The following is a 17,424-nucleotide window of genomic DNA, read 5'->3' on the forward strand; positions in this document are numbered from 1 at the left end:
GAATTAGTATTAGTGTAAAAAGCAAGCGATCTGCATGGCCTCAAACGTTTAATAATGGTAACACAAAGGTATATATATATATATATATATACATATATATATGTATATATATGGAAAAAATATATATATATTATAAAACACATCTATTTAGAGTGTGGGTGAGAATAAAACAAGGGCCAAAAAAGCCCTATGAGGATAGAGAGAGATAGTTACAAATTCAACTTCAATAACCTAAAACCAATGATCAAAGAAAACTGAATCCCCTTGTTTTAACAAAGGACATGATAAACTAGCATGTACATTATTTATTCATTCATTTGTTTATGGCTCAGTCCCTTTATTAATCTGGGGTCGCCACAGCAAAATGAACTGCCAACTAATCCAGCATATGTACACTCTTCACACACATCCACTACGGACAATTTTAGCTTATGCGATTCACCTATACCATATGTTTTCGGACTTGTGGGGGAAACCGAAGCACCCGGAGGAAACCCATGCAAACATGGGGAGAACATGCAATAAACTTGCATATCAGATAACTAAATCAAACTCGCATAGTTTTTTGTCTGAGGCTTACACAGTGTGTGCTGGCCTGGAAGTTTCTTGATGAGTGTTCTATTCCCAGTAATCTCCCCTATGCCCTAGTCATTTAGAACATGCTAACATTCAAACTTGGAATGATAAAAAAAAACATTAAAATCATTTTCCTAGGTGTCATTTGCTTTTTCCAAGTATTTTTACAGTTTAGTTTTAGAGATCTTTGTGTTTACAATTGGGCTCCCTTCACAGTGCACTTTGAAAACATTGATGTTATTTTGAACACAGCCGAAAGGAGTTTATGTTACATCTCCAAAGCTAGTATATTTTTTACAGTCATTGCTCTAAAGCTTGTGAAAACAAAAAACATACCATACATTAATGCTTTTATTTTATAGTAGGTTATTTATTAAGAAATGTACCCAACTGTATATGACACGGGGCTGTTGGTTAGAACATTTCCGTAGTGGTTTGCATGTGTCAAATTGTAAAAATAGACTTTTAAAAAATGTACAAATAATATCCTAATAATAATTATAGTAATATTAATAGTAATAATAATTATTAATAATATTAATATGATTATTAAAGTATGATTTTGTTCATTTCCTAATGCATAATAAATATAAAATTTTATTTCTTAATAAATAGCCTCATTATTTATTTATTTATTTATTTATATGATTTATATACGAGATTAGAATATGTGTTAGCTTTTGTAAGGAATTTTATGTTTTAGAATAGAATATGTAATGTTCTCAACAATACTTGTTAAGGAAACACAGGCCCTATATGGCCATTTGCATATATTTCAATTATTGTAGACAGCGAGTGCATGTTTTTACCAAATCTAATATTCGATTTTTTTTTTTATGCATGTGCTTGTAAAACAATATAATTTGCACAAAGAAATTATGGGGTTTCCTGTAAAGAAGTAGTTACTCCACCCCGTTTAGAACATCATTATGGGCGTTTTACGTGGTAACTACGTGGTTCAAACAATAATCTGCGACGGAGAAACTACTGGCTTTGGGAAACAAAAAGCCAGTACTTTATCGTTCTTTTTCCATGATGCATCGTACTATGATAGTTCAGCCACGAGCTATGCCGTTGTTTGGGGAACACACCCCGGATCAGCATTCCAGCTAGGTTATGAGTTGAAATTGTCCAGAATAGAGACTTGGCTTAAAATTTCTGAACAGTTGTAGAGACCGGAGCCTGGCCTCAGCTTGAGCGAGGCTTAAAGCCTGGGTCATATTTTGAATGAACCGAATGAAGAGTTGAATGACGTAAAGAGACGAGAGAGGTCTAAGGACTTAGAGACCGTGAACTTGTTGTTCAGTTCGTTATATAGGTTTGCTGATGTCATGAACTCAGGGGTTGAGTTAGCCAATGGGATGTTGCCTTCTAGCCAGTTTTGTTGCTCTTTGTTTTAGGCTTGTAATTTACATGTGCTTGGTGAGCATTTTCCATAGAGAAGTTTTAAAGATTTTATAATGTCAACGTTTTGCAAGTACCAATATACATAGCATACGGTTGTTCTCTAAACCACCTTAGCCGTGCATACATATCAAACACTTATGTGATGGTATTTCAGTCCAAGTTATTAAGCAATACTTCTAAGGGTTTTAATACCAAATACTTCTATAAATCATCAATAAACACTATTTAGCACAGACATAGCAGTCTACCTGTGAACAGGAACATGAACATAGACACACGACAACATTACCTACACTCTAGAATATAGAAATAGCTATTAAAGAAAGGGTCCATTTCTTTTCACGTGTGCGTGTGAAAGTCTTTAAAGCTCGCCTATCAAGATTGTTACCATGGCAACTCGGCGCTTGGGTATGTGGCATGTGACCTCCCGGTGGGGTGGGTTTCTAGGGGCTGCTTAAAAAGTTTATGCAAAAATGAGATGCGTCTGTTTGATCGTCCTCCATTCGTTACATAAGGAATTACGAATTAGAAAAACTTCAAAAAGTTGAAACGTCGAAAAGTTCATCTGACTTCCTGAACATTTCAAAACACAATTTTGTAACTTATGAACCCAGAAAGCTTACATGAACAAAGGAGAAAAAACTGAAAAATAAAAATAATAATTGAAAAGGAGCAGCAGGGTTTAGATTAGTGTAAAGATAAAACAGATCAAGCAATATATTGTAGAACTATTTTACCATTGTTAAATCTCAAAAGACTCCAAATATTCTTTCCACGTACTCCATAAAATAGCTTTAGTTTTAAAGAGAAAGTAAGAGTTAAAATTGGATTTTGATCTTTAAAAATTTGCATTTTTATTGAACTGATTCTGAAAGTGTTTTGAAGGAGCTGCTCTTCTGTCTCTCTGCTCCAGGACTCTGCAGGCCGCTCAAAAGTGCGTGAGCAGCAGTTCACGCTGGAGGAAGAGCTCACTCCCAGCTTCGGCTTCGTGCAGTCCTTTATCCTCCTCACAGACCACTACATACTGGTAGGAAAATGAAACCAATCACACCAAGCAAATAGTTTATTTCACACGTCACTTACATTGCCACAGTGTCACAATTCATACTTTTATTATGATTTTTTTCCAGTTTAATTCTTTAACTTCCACTCTCAAGTATTTTTTGACCAGTTTCTCTGGGTGAATTGGGTTTCTGACATCACATTAAGCAAATTTTGAGTAACACGATCGGCAGCTGGCTGTCTGCAATTCTCACATGGTCGCCCACTGAAGCTAAGCAGGGCTGAGCCTGGTCAGTACCTGGATGGGAGACCACATGAGAAAGCCAGATTGCTGCCGGAAGTGATGTTAGTGAGGCCAGCAGGGGGCGCTCAACCTGCAGTCTGTGTGGGTCCTAACGCCCCAGTATAGTGAAGGGGACTCTATTCTGTCAGTGAGCGCCGTCTTTCGGATGAGAGTCCTGACTCTATGTGGTTGTTAAAAATCCCAGGATGTCCTTCGAAAGAAAGTAAGGCAAGTTTATTTATATAGCACATTTCATACACAGTGGCAATTCAAAAATGAGTAAAAAAAAACATAAAAACGGGTAAAATGTGAAATAAAAGAATGAAGAAGAAGAAAAAAACATAATAGTGCAATCTGTCAGACGCAGCACTGTGCTTATTCAGTAAAGGCACAGCTAAACAGATGTGTTTTCAGTCTTGATTTGAATGTGCCTAATGTTGGAGCACATCTGATCATTTCTGGAAGCTGATTCCAGCAGCGAGGGGCATAGTGGCTGAAGGCTGATTCACCCTGCTTTGACTGAACTCTTGGAACTTCTAGTTTATATGATCCTAATGATCTGAGTGATCTTTTGGGTAGGGTTTTACCCTGGCATCCTGGCCAAATGTGCCCACTGGCCTCTGTCCATCATGGCCTCCTAACCATCCCTACTTGAATATTCATCTGTGCTTCACATTAAACTATAGAACGGCTTCAGAACATTTGGGATATATTAGGCCTACATGACAACTTTCTAGTGCCTTGTAATAGGCTTGATGGCTTTGGTTGGCTTATACATTACACATATATAGCACACGCGCAAGATTGGATTTGGATCGGTACCAGCTGGCCGATACCCGATCCAGCAAAAATATGCAGTACCGAACCAATATATGATCCAAGTATTATTTTCGGTTTATCCCTATTTTTACACAATCGATTTATGTGACAACATGAAGGAATTAAGTTAACTTCTTAGTTTTTGGACTTGACATAAAACAATAAAGTTGTCCCAATGAAATCTTAAAAATTGTATTTCAGCTCATTTTAAACAAATCTATTCTGTTTTTTGTGTGTATATGAACATGTTTTGCATTTATTTTCCTCCGGTTTTAATTTTTTTTTCTGGAAAATCTAGGTATTAAATATGCAGCAACTATAGTTTCTGGTGGGAAAATATGTTGTATTTTAATCAATAGTTTGAATGGGTGGAGAACATTTGGCGTTCTAAAAGCAACTGCATTCAACAGATCACATGCATATATGATAAACAGATAAACATCACATGCATCTAATAGCCATGCTTCATTTCCACAGGCACGGATCGCTTTCGTAGTAATAGTTTTACTAAACCTTGGTGGGCTTGTACTCTTCAGATTTATGCCAGTCTCTTCAACAAGAGGTATTTCAGTTGTTCTAGCTTAAATAAAAAAGCCTGTTCTGCCTTTATAATCCAAAATGTATGGTCATCATAAAGCACAACTGACTCTTGACCATTCAACAGGACTGTCCTCTCAAGCCTGGATGTCCCTGCATCTGGTCAGCAAGAGCAACGTGTTCTTCTACACTCTGCTGCTGTTCAATCTGTGTACAGCATTAGGTAAGAGAATAGTGACTTTCACTTCCACTGCAGGGGAGATTTAATCATTTCATACTGAAAAAGAGAGTATTGTGGTTCATTTGGAAACATTCAGAAGAAAGAATGAATGATAGATAATGAGATAATTATTATATTATAAATAATTGCTGCTTAGTTTTTCTAAATGCCTTTATACAACCCTTGAGCTTGGGGGTGTAATTAATCTGATAAAATTATTAACTAAAAATAAACTGGTAAGTGCGCTGATTACAGCATGTAGTTTTGGTCACCGTTTATTGCGGAAATAGAAATCATTCACATTTGATATTCATAAGTTGCCAATAATAGGTATGTTGTTTAATGTCAGGCATATCAACGTAATCATTCACTTTTCCAAAGTCAGTGTTTTCAGGAGCTTAAAATATGGTAAATTAATTGTCATAATGTAGAACCTGTTTTTAGGTTTTAGTTAACAACGTTGAGTAAAGAGCCCTTAAATGAGCCATATATAAACCCATATATACAATTAAAGACAAAATTATTAGCCCTCCTGTGATTTATTTATTTATTTATTTATTTTATAAATATTTCTCAAATGATGTTTAACAGAACAAGGAAATTTTGAAAGTATGTCTGATAATATTTTTTCTTCTGTAGAAAGTCTTATTGGTTTTATTTCAGCTACAATAAATCAGTTTTTAATTTGAAAGCAAACAAAAAAAAAAACATTTTAGGGTCAATATTATTAGCCCCCTTAAGCAATATTTTTTTTGTTAAAGTACAATGACTTGCCTAATTACCCTAACTTGCCTTTAAATGTCACTTTAAGCTGAATACTAGTATCTTGAATCTAGTAAAATATTATGCGCTGTCATCATGGCAAAGATAAAAGAAATCCGTTCAGAGATTAGTTATTGAATCGATTATGTTTAGGAATGTGTTGTCTGGCGCCAACTGTATGAATATGTGTTTGTATGGATGTTTGTTTATGTATTACTTATTTTATTTGTATTCATTTATTTATTTATTTTGCACTTTACAGTCTCACAAATCTAGCTTTTACATTCATATCTTTAAAGAGGAAACTATTCAATATTATGTTTGTGCATGTACATTAGATGAGTCAGTACTAAAGCCAAATCTGGAGATAATCTAACAAAATAACTTAGGATAACCGTCCCAAAAATATTAAATACAAATTTTAAAGAGATTAATAAAAAATCAAGAGAAACAAAAAATATGTAAATTTTTGTAAAAAAATTGTAGTTGGTAAATTTTATTTTTATTTTTTGCAGTATTTTGATTGAATTTAATTGCATAATCATTCTATTTCTAAAGTTGTTCGGTGATTAAAATATATCTGTTATTAATATACTATTAAGATGTTAATATATACTATTATATACTATTATTATACTATTATTATATACTGATATACTATTAATATATATCTGTCATTAAAATACTATTACTATTAGTATATACATGTTATTAATATACTCTTAATATATACATGTTATTAATACAATATGACTATTATTAATGTTTCATATATATATATATATATATATATATATATATATATATATATATATATATATATATATATATATATACACACACACATACATATATACATACATATATACATACACACGAAGAGTCTCAAAAACACATTTGTATGAGGAACTAAATTCTTTCACCATTTCTTCACATCTACAGCTGACGTCAGAACAGCAGAAACAAGTTGTTACTACACCAATGTCACTTTAGAGCTAGTGTTTGAATGATTCTGTAGCGTAATGTTTAAAATGATGACAAAACAGGGATTTTCAGGACATTTTAAGATCATAAGGTGGAACGGAATAAAATGTCATTAGTCTACACTGATTTTGCTGTATTTCTATGTTGCAATCAGGAGATCACAATAATTAACCCCGAAAAAGTCAAAGCAACTCATTCACCACCAGATTACTTTGGTATAAATACAGTGCTACAAACAAAAGAGAGCGACTTAGAATGTCACTTACCTGTTTTGTAATGATTTAATCAGCTGTAATTGACATTTAAAACTCAGTAATTTGAGTTTTTCATCCCTAAGAATTTTATTATGCGCCATCTTATGGTGGAATGTCAACCGTCTTTGCTCTGCTCAGTATGACAGGATGATGGAAGCCGACTCGCTAAATCTCAAAATTTTAAATATTTTAAAATAGGCACTATCCTTATAAATATGAATAATGCAGAAGTAATACAGGCTGTACAAGTGCTGTTATTGCAGAATATCACACAACTATCAGCCAATCAGATTCGAGAATCAGACAGAACTGTTGTATAAATGATGTAAAAAATGTATAAATTGCATTCATACAACAGTTTGACGGCACAATCTTGTACATAAAAAAGAATATCAAACACAGAGAGTCTAAAACCCTTTTGTATTAGAAACTACTTTCTTCCGCCATTCATTCATGCTTCTTATTGACTCTATCCGGTCCACCTTAAAAACCACGAGCTTTTTTTCGCGCTCAAGAGAACACACTGAGCAAGGGCTTATTATGCGGTTCTGGCGTCATCTTGTGGATAGACAACATAAATCGTCTTTGGCCACCAACGAGCTTTTAGAAATTGTAAATATTTTAAAAATGGCACTATTATTACAAAGAAACTGCATATTTGCAATCTAAACCACTACATTCTCGACTAAAGCCTTAAAATTACATTTTGTCTAACAAAAGTAATATTTGTCAAACTATAGCCTGCTTGTTGCCAGGGGCGCCCCCAAGGGGTGGCCAGGGGTGGCCACGGCCACCCCTCGGTAAACTCTGGCCACCCCTGTGGCCACCCCAATATAATTTTGCTGTTGACATTATTGATTTAAATGTACTTATAAATCCCCAATGTTTAAATAAATGAAATGCAGCTACTAAATTATTGTTGGTGTTACTGACGTAGCTGATTCATTGTCTCTCCCCCTTAGTGCTGGTTCAATGCTGAATGCTGGTTAAAGCAAACTGATGCATGCGCGCAGAAAACCATTCCCACGCGCCTCGCGCACTCCTGTGTGAATCCCGGTTGGTTGTTTGCATGCACGCCGACAAAATACGCGCCGCGAAACGGAGTAATAGCCTATTGTGTAGAGGTGAAAGTCGACTAAAGTTTATATAATATGATGATGATGATGATGATGTTACTTTCACTAAGCATGCCTTTAAAGCAGGAAGGAGAGATAAGGAGTCAGGGAGGTAAGACTTCATAACATGAGTTCGCCCAGGGTGTCATTTAAACTAGAACCGCCACTACCCTTCCAGATCGTCGTTGACAGCACGCACACACCTTCAATAGACAGCAATGGCAATTTAATATTTACCTTAAGATACAGTATATGAATAGAAGAAGCTGCATTAATAAAATGGCTCAAAAAGCAATATGGATAAATAATATTATTAGGTATAGTGAGTGTGTATAGTAATGCCTTTTGTTCAGTTTGTTCATTTATTTGGGTTATTAATAAACTCATTATTTTTTCATTCATTTTCTTTTTGGCTTAGTCCCTTTATTAATCCAGGGTCGCCCCAGTGGAATGAACTGCCAACTTATCTAGCACATTTTTACACAGTGGATGCCCTTCCAGCTGCAACCCATCTCTGGGAATAATAAACTCATTAATCTTCATTAATTTTAGACATGGCATATACCGTATGATGTACAATAAAAGCACGTAAAAAGTTATTTATACAGTATATATATGAAGTGTTTTTAAACTAAACATAGATTTTTATTTGGTTTGCACATGTACTTCCTGAATTACTTCAAGGAATAAATAGCAATATTTCAAGAAGAATTAATTAAATGAATAAAAACTACATTATTACATTTACCAAAAACACAAATATAACATTAAACTGAATTCAGATTTTTTTGCCACCCCAAGATTTGGTGCGGCCTCTTCTGGCCACCCCTAAGAAAATTTTCTGGGGGCGCCACTGCTTGTTGCTTGCTGTATGTGGGCGGAGTAATACACAGAGGTAAAGGGTGAAGAGGCCTTTGTGTGATGTTACTGGCAAAATATTGCATGGCTATCAGCCAATCAGATTCAAGAACCAGACAGAACTGTTATATAAATAAATATATACTATAGATTCATAAATGTATCGGTTTTGTTCAAATGCACCAAAATATATGACCTATATACACTGAGAAATACATGAAAATAGTGTTTTGTTTCTGGATTTTCAGGTCCGTGGTTCATTGGGGAGGTCATTGATGGACACATTGGCGTCTGCTTTGCTTTCGGTGTGTTTGTGGATGGGCATTTCCTTGAAGGCAGCCTGACGTATGTTGTGGGATTCATTCAGGTAATTCAAGATTTAACGTTGGAAACAGTGAACCTGTTCTCATCCAGAACTGGTTATGTTTCCTGAACAATACAGGAACCCGAATACTTGAGTTTCAGAAAACGATCTGGAGTGGCGTGTGGGCGCTAGGAATGCAATCTTAAAAGTCATTACGAAACAAACGTTTGATTGTCTTTTCTTCCCAGCTGTGACGGCTATCTGACTGAAAAAGCTTATCGAACAAGAAGAAATGTAGTGTTGAACTCCATTTTGTCTTTTGGGAATTGATTTGATCATTTGCTTTTGCTTTATTGGTGGACTACATGTCTGGACAAACACTAAAAATACAATGATCAGAAATGATATGTATTGCTGGTGAAACTAGGATATCATTCCAATTTGACTTGAAACTAGCCTAAAATATAAATAGTGTTCTGCTGCTTTGTTTTTTATGTGAACTAACCCTTTTAATACCAGTTGTGAATGATAATGCGTCTCACTGCTGTCCAGATGAACATGGGACAACATAAAAACTCTGGCCGGGGTGAGGACTTTCTGAACTCTGGTTCTTGTTTGGCCACTAAACTGAAGTTTTTTCCTCATGACATCAGTGTGCATGCTGTTTTCTCCTCTTTGGTTGGCCAACTAGTTCACACCAAACACGAATTTCATGAGTTGAATTTCATGTTTGCCGCAAACCGGTTGCGCGTTCCACGTCTTTAGCTCTTATTTTCATTTGTTTGTAATTTACTAGCATTAATAGTCAAGTGACCACTTGTGATTGGATCACTGAGACTTTGATAACATTTTATTACACTTGTTAACAAAATATAATTTATAAAGGATAGTTTAAGGGACGAAGCCTGTTATTATGGCAAACGTATGGGGTTTTAACACAACACTGTGCTTTAGATACAAATGTTTTCAGGTCAGTTTCAAAGTAGGTTTACTGGAAAGTACAGCGCATCCAGAAAGTATTCATAGCGCTGCACTTTTTCCACATTTTTTATGTTACAGCCTTATTCTAAAATGGACTAAATTCATTTATTTCAAAATCCTTAAAATTCTACACACAATACCCTATAATGACAATGTGAACAAAGATTTTTTGAAATTGTTGCATATTTATTAAAAATAAAAAAGCTGAAAAATCACATGTACTTAAGTATTCACAACCTTTGCCGTGAAGCTATAAATTGAGCTCAGATACATTCTGTTTCCACTGATCATTCTTGAGATGTTTCAGCAGCTCAATTGGAGTTCACCTGTGGTAAATCACCTGTCTATATAAGGTCCCAGGGTTGACAGTGCATGTCAAAGCACAAACCAAGCATGAAGACAAAGGAATTGTCTGTAGACCTCCGAGACAGGATTGTCTCAAGGCACAAGGATGGGGAAGGTTACAGAAAAATTTCTGCTGCTCTCAAAGTTCCAATGAGCACACTAGCCTCCATAATCCGTAAGTGGAAGATGTTTGGAACCACCAAGACTCTTCCTAGAGCTGAGTGATTGGGGGAGAAGGGCCTTAGTCAGGGAGGTGATCAATAACCCAATGGTCACTCTGTCTGAGCTCCAGCGTTCTTCTGTGGAGAGAGGAAAACCTTACAGAAGGACAACCATCTGTGCAGCAATCCACCAATCTGGCCTGTATGGTAGAGTGGAGAGACGGAAGCCAATCCCCGTCTGGAATTTGCCAAAAGTCATCTGAAGGAGTCTCAGACCATAAGAAACTAAAGTCTGTGCTCTGATGAGAATAAAATTGAACTCTTTGGAGTGAATGCCAGGCGTTACGTTTGAAGGAAACCAGGCACAGCTCATCACCAGACTAAAATCATCCCTACAGTGTAGAATGGTGAAGGCAACATCATGCTGCGGGAATGTTTTTCAGCCGTAGGAACTGGAAGACTAGTCATGATAGAGGGAAAGATGAATGCAGCAATGTACAGAGGCATCCTAAATAAAAACCTGCTTAAGTATGCTCTTGACCTCAGACTGGGGCGACGGTTCATCTTCCAGCAGGACAATGACCCAAAGCACACCGCCAAAATATCAATGTGGCTTCACAACAACTCGGTGAATGTCCTTGAGTGGCCCAGTCAGAGCCCAGAACTAAATCCTATTGAACCTCTCTGGAGAGATCTGAAAATGGCTGTACACCGTCGCTTCCAATCTAACCTGATAGAGCTTGAGAGGTACTGCAAAGAGGAATGGGCAAAAATTCCCAAAGACAAGTGTGCAAAGCTTGTGCCATCATATTCAAAAAGACTGTAAAAAGAGGCTGTAATTGCTGCCAAAGGAGCACCAACAAAGTATTGAGCAAAGACTGTGAAGATTTATGTACATTATTTTTCAGGTTTTCTATTTTAAGAAATTTTCAACAATTTAAAAAAAATCTTTGTTCACATTGTCATCATGGGGTATTGTGTGTAGAATTTTGAGTAAATAAATGAATTTAATGCATTTTGGATTAAGGCTGTAACAAACAAATGTGGAAAAAGTGAAGCGCTATGAATACTTTCCCCATGCGCTGTATATTGTCAAACCAACTTTTATTTTGGATTTGATTAATCAGGATTAATCTCCTAGCACTACTGAAAACATGTTAACACTAGGTGGAAATGTACTTCGATTATACATCATAATAGGGAGAACTATCAAAAATGAATGTCTATATGATGTGAAATGGAATCGAAATCAAAGCAACTGCAATCAGCGAATGCCCAATTACAACCATCATATAACAAGGCGTGTTTCACCCACAGGTGCTGTTCTTCAATATGCCCCTCACCTATTACCTCTGCTGGAGTCTCCACCACAGGTGTCGCGGCACCAACTTCCGCTCTCATTTCTGCCGGCCGGGCTGCCGATGGAGGACTCTGGCAGTACACCTCGGCATGCTGGTCCTCATGATCTGGCAGGCCTATTCATGCTACTTCCTGCTGGAGACCTACGGGTCGCTGGCCTTCTTCATGTCACCTGTACGCACCTGGGCCCTCCTCATGGGCCTGCTGCTGGTGTACAGGGCATGGTGGGGGAAACCCCTGCGCTTCTCCGATGGCAGCAAAACCAACCGGCCGTTGTGACGGTGACCGATTCACCTCGTCTGTATCGTTGTGCCGGGCGTTGTTTTGTGCCAAACTCTTCCCTCCTTTCGACAGATTTCCATTAGAGATATCGAAAATAGTACTTCGTTGTATTGGAGCGATGATGACATCACTAGCGGATGACGGAGCTGTCTGAAAGTTCACTAATACACGTCGGTAGGTTGCCAGTTTCCACCGTTGTGAACCCGAGCAGTTGTGTGAGGTTTATTCCGTTGATAAACTGAGCATTGCGTACTTGTCATATTATGTGTGTTTTTATTTGTGAAGAAGCATCAGGAAAGAAATATGACTGCCTGATATTCGCAATCAATGTTTCTGCATGAAACTGCCACCGTTATCAATATGGATGCTCTCCATGGTTTTAATTAGGGGAAGATGAATCCTTCTTAAGGTTTTATTACACTTGTTGACCAATTATAATATCGGAAAGATCATTTAATGGACGGAGGGTGTCATTATGGCAAATTTAGGGGATGTTTACACAACACTGTGCATTAGTTCAAAATGGAAACCAATGTTTTGTAGGCCTAAAAACAAAACATTTTTCAAAAGAAGGTTTTAAAATGCAGGGTTAAGATTTTTAATCACCACACAAACTACCAAAAATGCAACAATCAAACAATCTATTGCTGTGTGCAAGTCCTAACGGGATGTTCCTACTTATCCGCTTGCTAAGTCTTGGCGTATCGGTGACGTATGAAATTGTTTCCAAATGAGTAGCAGCTTGGACCTGAATAGAGAAAATATTTGTTTACGGCCATGTTTTAAGTCCTATCATAAATAAAATCATGGTAAACAAAACACTCTCTGGACATAAGGCATCACAAATACTAATATTTTAACAGTTTATAAAACATGTATCACTTTCTGGTCATCGGATATTAGGCATGGACGTATATATTGCCATCGTGATTTTCGAAAGTATTACATCGCTTTGTAATCGTTTATTATTACTATTTGTCGAGTCTCCCAAAATAGTTTGATAAAGCACTTGGACCCAGAAGCCGCATCGCATGACGTCACACTTAACAAGCAGATGAGATGACAAGTCGTAATCCGCTTGTTAAGTGTCCAGGCTTCCGGGTCCAAGCGCTTTATTCAACTGAATGGGGAGACTGAAATGGTAATAATAAACTTTTACAAAGCGATTTAATACTTTCGAAAGTCACGATCGCAATATATATGTCCATGCCTAATATCCGATGGCCAGAAAGTGATTCATTGTTTTATAAATTGTTAAAATTTTGGTATTTGTGATGCAGCAAGCCCAGAGATTGTTGTGTACACTATGACTTTATGTAAAATTAACTTTAATGTGTGATAGGAATAAAAAGTGATCATAAACGAATGATTTCTCCACTCCAGTGAATGGCGGCTTGGACCCGAAAACAGTATTACATACGTCACAAACACGTCATCACTTAACAAGCGGATAATGACGTACGGTGCGTTGAAGTCACTTTCGTCATCACAAGATGGCGTTGTACTTGCATTTGATAACATACAAGAAAAAACAGCAGGGATTGTTAACTCTGTTTATAGAACAAAGAATTCGCATGAGTTGCGTTTTGTCACTGATCATCCACAAGAGTCGACATTGCATTAATGAATTTCCGCCCACTGATCAATATCTAATAAGATATATAATTTCATATTTAATTTTCTATTTCAAATCAGTGGTTCTGCCATGTTTCTCACTGACATGCCCACAACTTGGAAAAATTTGATAAATGTTAAGTTTGCCGCTTATACTAACGACTTTTGTAGTGGCGTCATAAAAACGGTTTGTCCGATACCACGAATGCACTAAATGGATGCTTTACAATCAAAACAACAATGGCAGACTGCAGGACTGTGTGTGTGTGTGTGCAGATGCGCACTGGTTCTTTAAAAATTTGACACTGCCCCCTACTGGCCTGGTATGCCTAAAACAGGGTTTTTAGCTGTTTTGTGCTGATCTGTGAGCAGAAATCATTTCGACATTTATAATCTCAATGCAAAGCTTCTATAAAAACACCTAGGCTGACCATAACTAAATGGTTCACCCTAAAATATTTCCAGACATCTTTGAAACACAAATTATTATATATAATTTTTTTACTTCCATTTATTTTTACATATCTGATGTTTTCTGATCGGTGTTCATTTGTAAACGAAAGACCGATTAATATGGATGCCCTCAAATGATTTTAAACTGCACTGCAACTAGAAGAAGATCCATCTTTCTTCACGTCTTTATTACACTTGTTGACAAATTCTAATATATAACATAATTTAATGGATGACAAATTTAGGCGGTGTTTACACAACACTGTGCTTTAATTAAAGTGTTTTGATGGCCTGAAAACAAAATCTTTCTAAATAGGTTTTCAAATTATACTAGTTTCAACTAATGTTCGAAAGGGAAAAACAAAACAAAACTGACATCAGGCACAAACGTTTTATGAGTCCAATCTAGTGCTGTGCTCAAGTCCTCCTGGAACATTCCTATTTTTGAAGCTGAAAAGTCGTTCAAGTCACTTTCGTCATCACGAGATGGCTACTTTTGATAACTTACAAGAAAATTCAAGAGGGGTTGTTGACTTTGCATAGCAGAGGTGCCCAAACTCAGTTCTGGAGGGCCAGTGTCCTCCAAAGTTTAGTTCCATCCCCAAGTAGACACACCTGGGCTGCCTAACCAAGCTCTTACTAGACTTTCTAGAAACATCCGAGCAGGAGTGTTGAGTCAAATTAGAGCTAAAATCTGCAGGACACCAGCCCTCCAGGACTGAGTTTGGGCACCCCTGTGTTATAAAAAATGAAGTGCAAAGAATTCACATCAGTTGTGTTTTGTCACTAATCATCCACAAGAGTCGACTTTGCATCCATAAATTCTGCCCACAGATCTATCTATAACGGTGTATGGTTTTCTATACTAGAGAATTCTACATAATATACTCTACTACAGATCAGCGATTCCGCCGTGTTTCTCTCTGACATGCCCCCAACTTGGAAACTATCGAATTTGCTACTTGTAATAACGACCCTGTAGTGGCGTCTTAAATACGATTTGTCCAATATGACGAATGCACCATATGGTCACAAACAAATTCTTTAAAACCAAAACAACAATGGCAGACTACAGGACTAAATGTGTGCAGATGAACAGTGTTTCTTTACAAATTGACACTGCCCCCTAATGGCCTGGTGTGCTGTTTTTGCAGATTTGTGAGCAACACAGGAACATTGTCATCTAAATGCAAATCTTCTATAAAAACACCTAGGCTGACCATAACCTCCTAGGGCTCGAGTGGCACATATGTGAACAGCACATTTTAGCTCTTAAGTGGCTATTTAAAATACTTTGAATGTTTTATATTTTGTTACAGACATACAGTGCAATACATACTGTTTTGCAGCATATGAAATGTCCCAAACCCTATTTTTAACTGTCCAAAATGTAGTTTTTACTCTCTGATAGTCAAAGCAAGTTAAAAAAAAAATGTTTATGTTATATATGCATTAAAATACAATCCGGATAAAATGTTTTAGGGTAATTCGGACCACGAGTCCATATATGGACATCATTTTTCTCTAAAAGTACATCATATCAAAAGATGATACTTGGGTTTTTATTCTAATTGGGTTTCAATAAGTCCAAATAGCAAAGAGAAATAAAAATGCATGTAAAAAAAAAACACCTTGGGCCTTAAGAGGATGATTAAATAGTTCACCCCAAAATATATCTTTTTAAAATATTCATTTTTGAAACACAAATAAAGAGGTTTTTTTTTGCTTCCTTTGACAATATTTGATGTTTGCTGATTAGTGTTCATATGTAAACAATAGTCTAAATTAAATCAGTCTCTTCTGATCATTGATTAAAGCACTCAATCAACATGTATAACATTTACCATGTCTTTAAAAAATGATCTGAACCAATAAAGGGACATGCTTTTGTCAGGAATGATTTGAATTATCTTCATTTGTGTTTTAAAGATAAAACTCTTATGACAGAACTTGATTTTTTGACTAAATGAATCATTAATCGGTTAAATTAATCAACAAACCTTGAAGTTGACACACAAATGCAAAGTCGACCTCCTCCCTGACCCAGTTTTACCTTGCAGTGCGAAAAGCCAATTTTGAACTACAATCTATTATATATAACACATAAAGGACTCTCAAAAGGAAGAAACCACTATATTTATATGGATCTGCATGAATGTAAAACACTTCTTGCACTATAGCCACAGTTATCACAATGACCACTTAATCTAAAGAAATGCTGAAAAGGAAAGCCAATTGTTTATATACACACTGAATAAAACACCGACCACTTGTAAAAGAAAACAATCACAAATCCGTTACACGTTTATTCGAGAATCGGTGTTAAGCAGCTCTTTTATTGTTGTTTTTGTGTACTTGCAAACAAACTAAATACGAACAATGGCCATTTGGACCAGCTTGAAAAGAAATGTCGTGTCGTCATTAAGGACTGACTTTTTTTTTTTGACCCGTAATCCACTTGACAAGAGTTTCTGGTCAATTCCTGTTCAGTCGGGTCACTCAAGGTCTCCGTTGTCTCTCAGGAAAGTGACGACTTCAACAATCGGCTGCTCTCGTCTGTCTTTCAATGACCTGGATGTCATTCTGAGAGAGCCGTGTTGGTGGTTTTTAAGGCACGCGATGGTTGAGAACCAACACTTTTTAGACGATTTACTCAATATGTGTCGATTATAGATTTGTGGTGCACCAATAGGACTTTGAATGTTTGATGAAGAAATGTGAATTTGGTTTTTGCTATTTAATTTATTTGAAGGTATTCATCCACATCGATATTGTAATGTACTGTAATATTCCTTCCAGTTGTTCTGCACTGTTTTATGGGCATTCTCTGTTCTTGTGATCGAGTGTTTTCTTTTTAATTTGACATTTTTGTTGTGGAAGGCACTAAATTAGCTTATTTTCATTGAAGGATAAACACATTTATTATTAAAAATTGGCCTCGCCACACTCAATGTCCAAAGTAAATGGATACATCGTTCAGTTTTACAGCTGGAAATGCTGTTCATCCACGTCACGTTTCTGCACTTCTGAATCATCTTGCATTGGAATTGATTCGTCTGGCTGTGTTTATGTACAACAAAGTAAAGGGGTTTCATATTGTGAATTTCA

General features: G+C 36.4%; 1 protein-coding gene across 7 annotated transcripts in view; it reads left to right on the plus strand.

The window, feature by feature from the left end:
- Positions 1-17,424, plus strand: part of tmem62 (transmembrane protein 62) — a 32,537-nt gene extending 15,113 nt beyond the window's left edge. For 2 of the 7 annotated variants that reach the window (XM_073927809.1, XM_073927805.1), the window contains exons 10-16: positions 2,897-3,010; positions 4,565-4,649; positions 4,752-4,847; positions 9,066-9,184; positions 11,926-13,318; positions 13,697-14,841; positions 15,033-17,424. Coding sequence is in view for 4 of the 7 variants with exons in the window: in XM_073927805.1 (XP_073783906.1) it covers positions 2,897-3,010; positions 4,565-4,649; positions 4,752-4,847; positions 9,066-9,184; positions 11,926-12,246 (735 nt within the window). In the remaining 3 variants the exon portion in view is untranslated. Of the gene's footprint in view, positions 1-2,896; positions 3,011-4,564; positions 4,650-4,751; positions 4,848-9,065; positions 9,185-11,925; positions 13,515-13,591 lie in introns of all 7 variants that reach the window. The other 5 variants (XM_073927807.1, XM_001923726.8, XM_073927806.1 and 2 more) reach the window with 4 other exon arrangements.

This window comes from Danio rerio, chromosome 17 (assembly GCF_049306965.1).
Source record: "Danio rerio strain Tuebingen ecotype United States chromosome 17, GRCz12tu, whole genome shotgun sequence".
Taxonomy (NCBI): domain Eukaryota; kingdom Metazoa; phylum Chordata; class Actinopteri; order Cypriniformes; family Danionidae; genus Danio; species Danio rerio.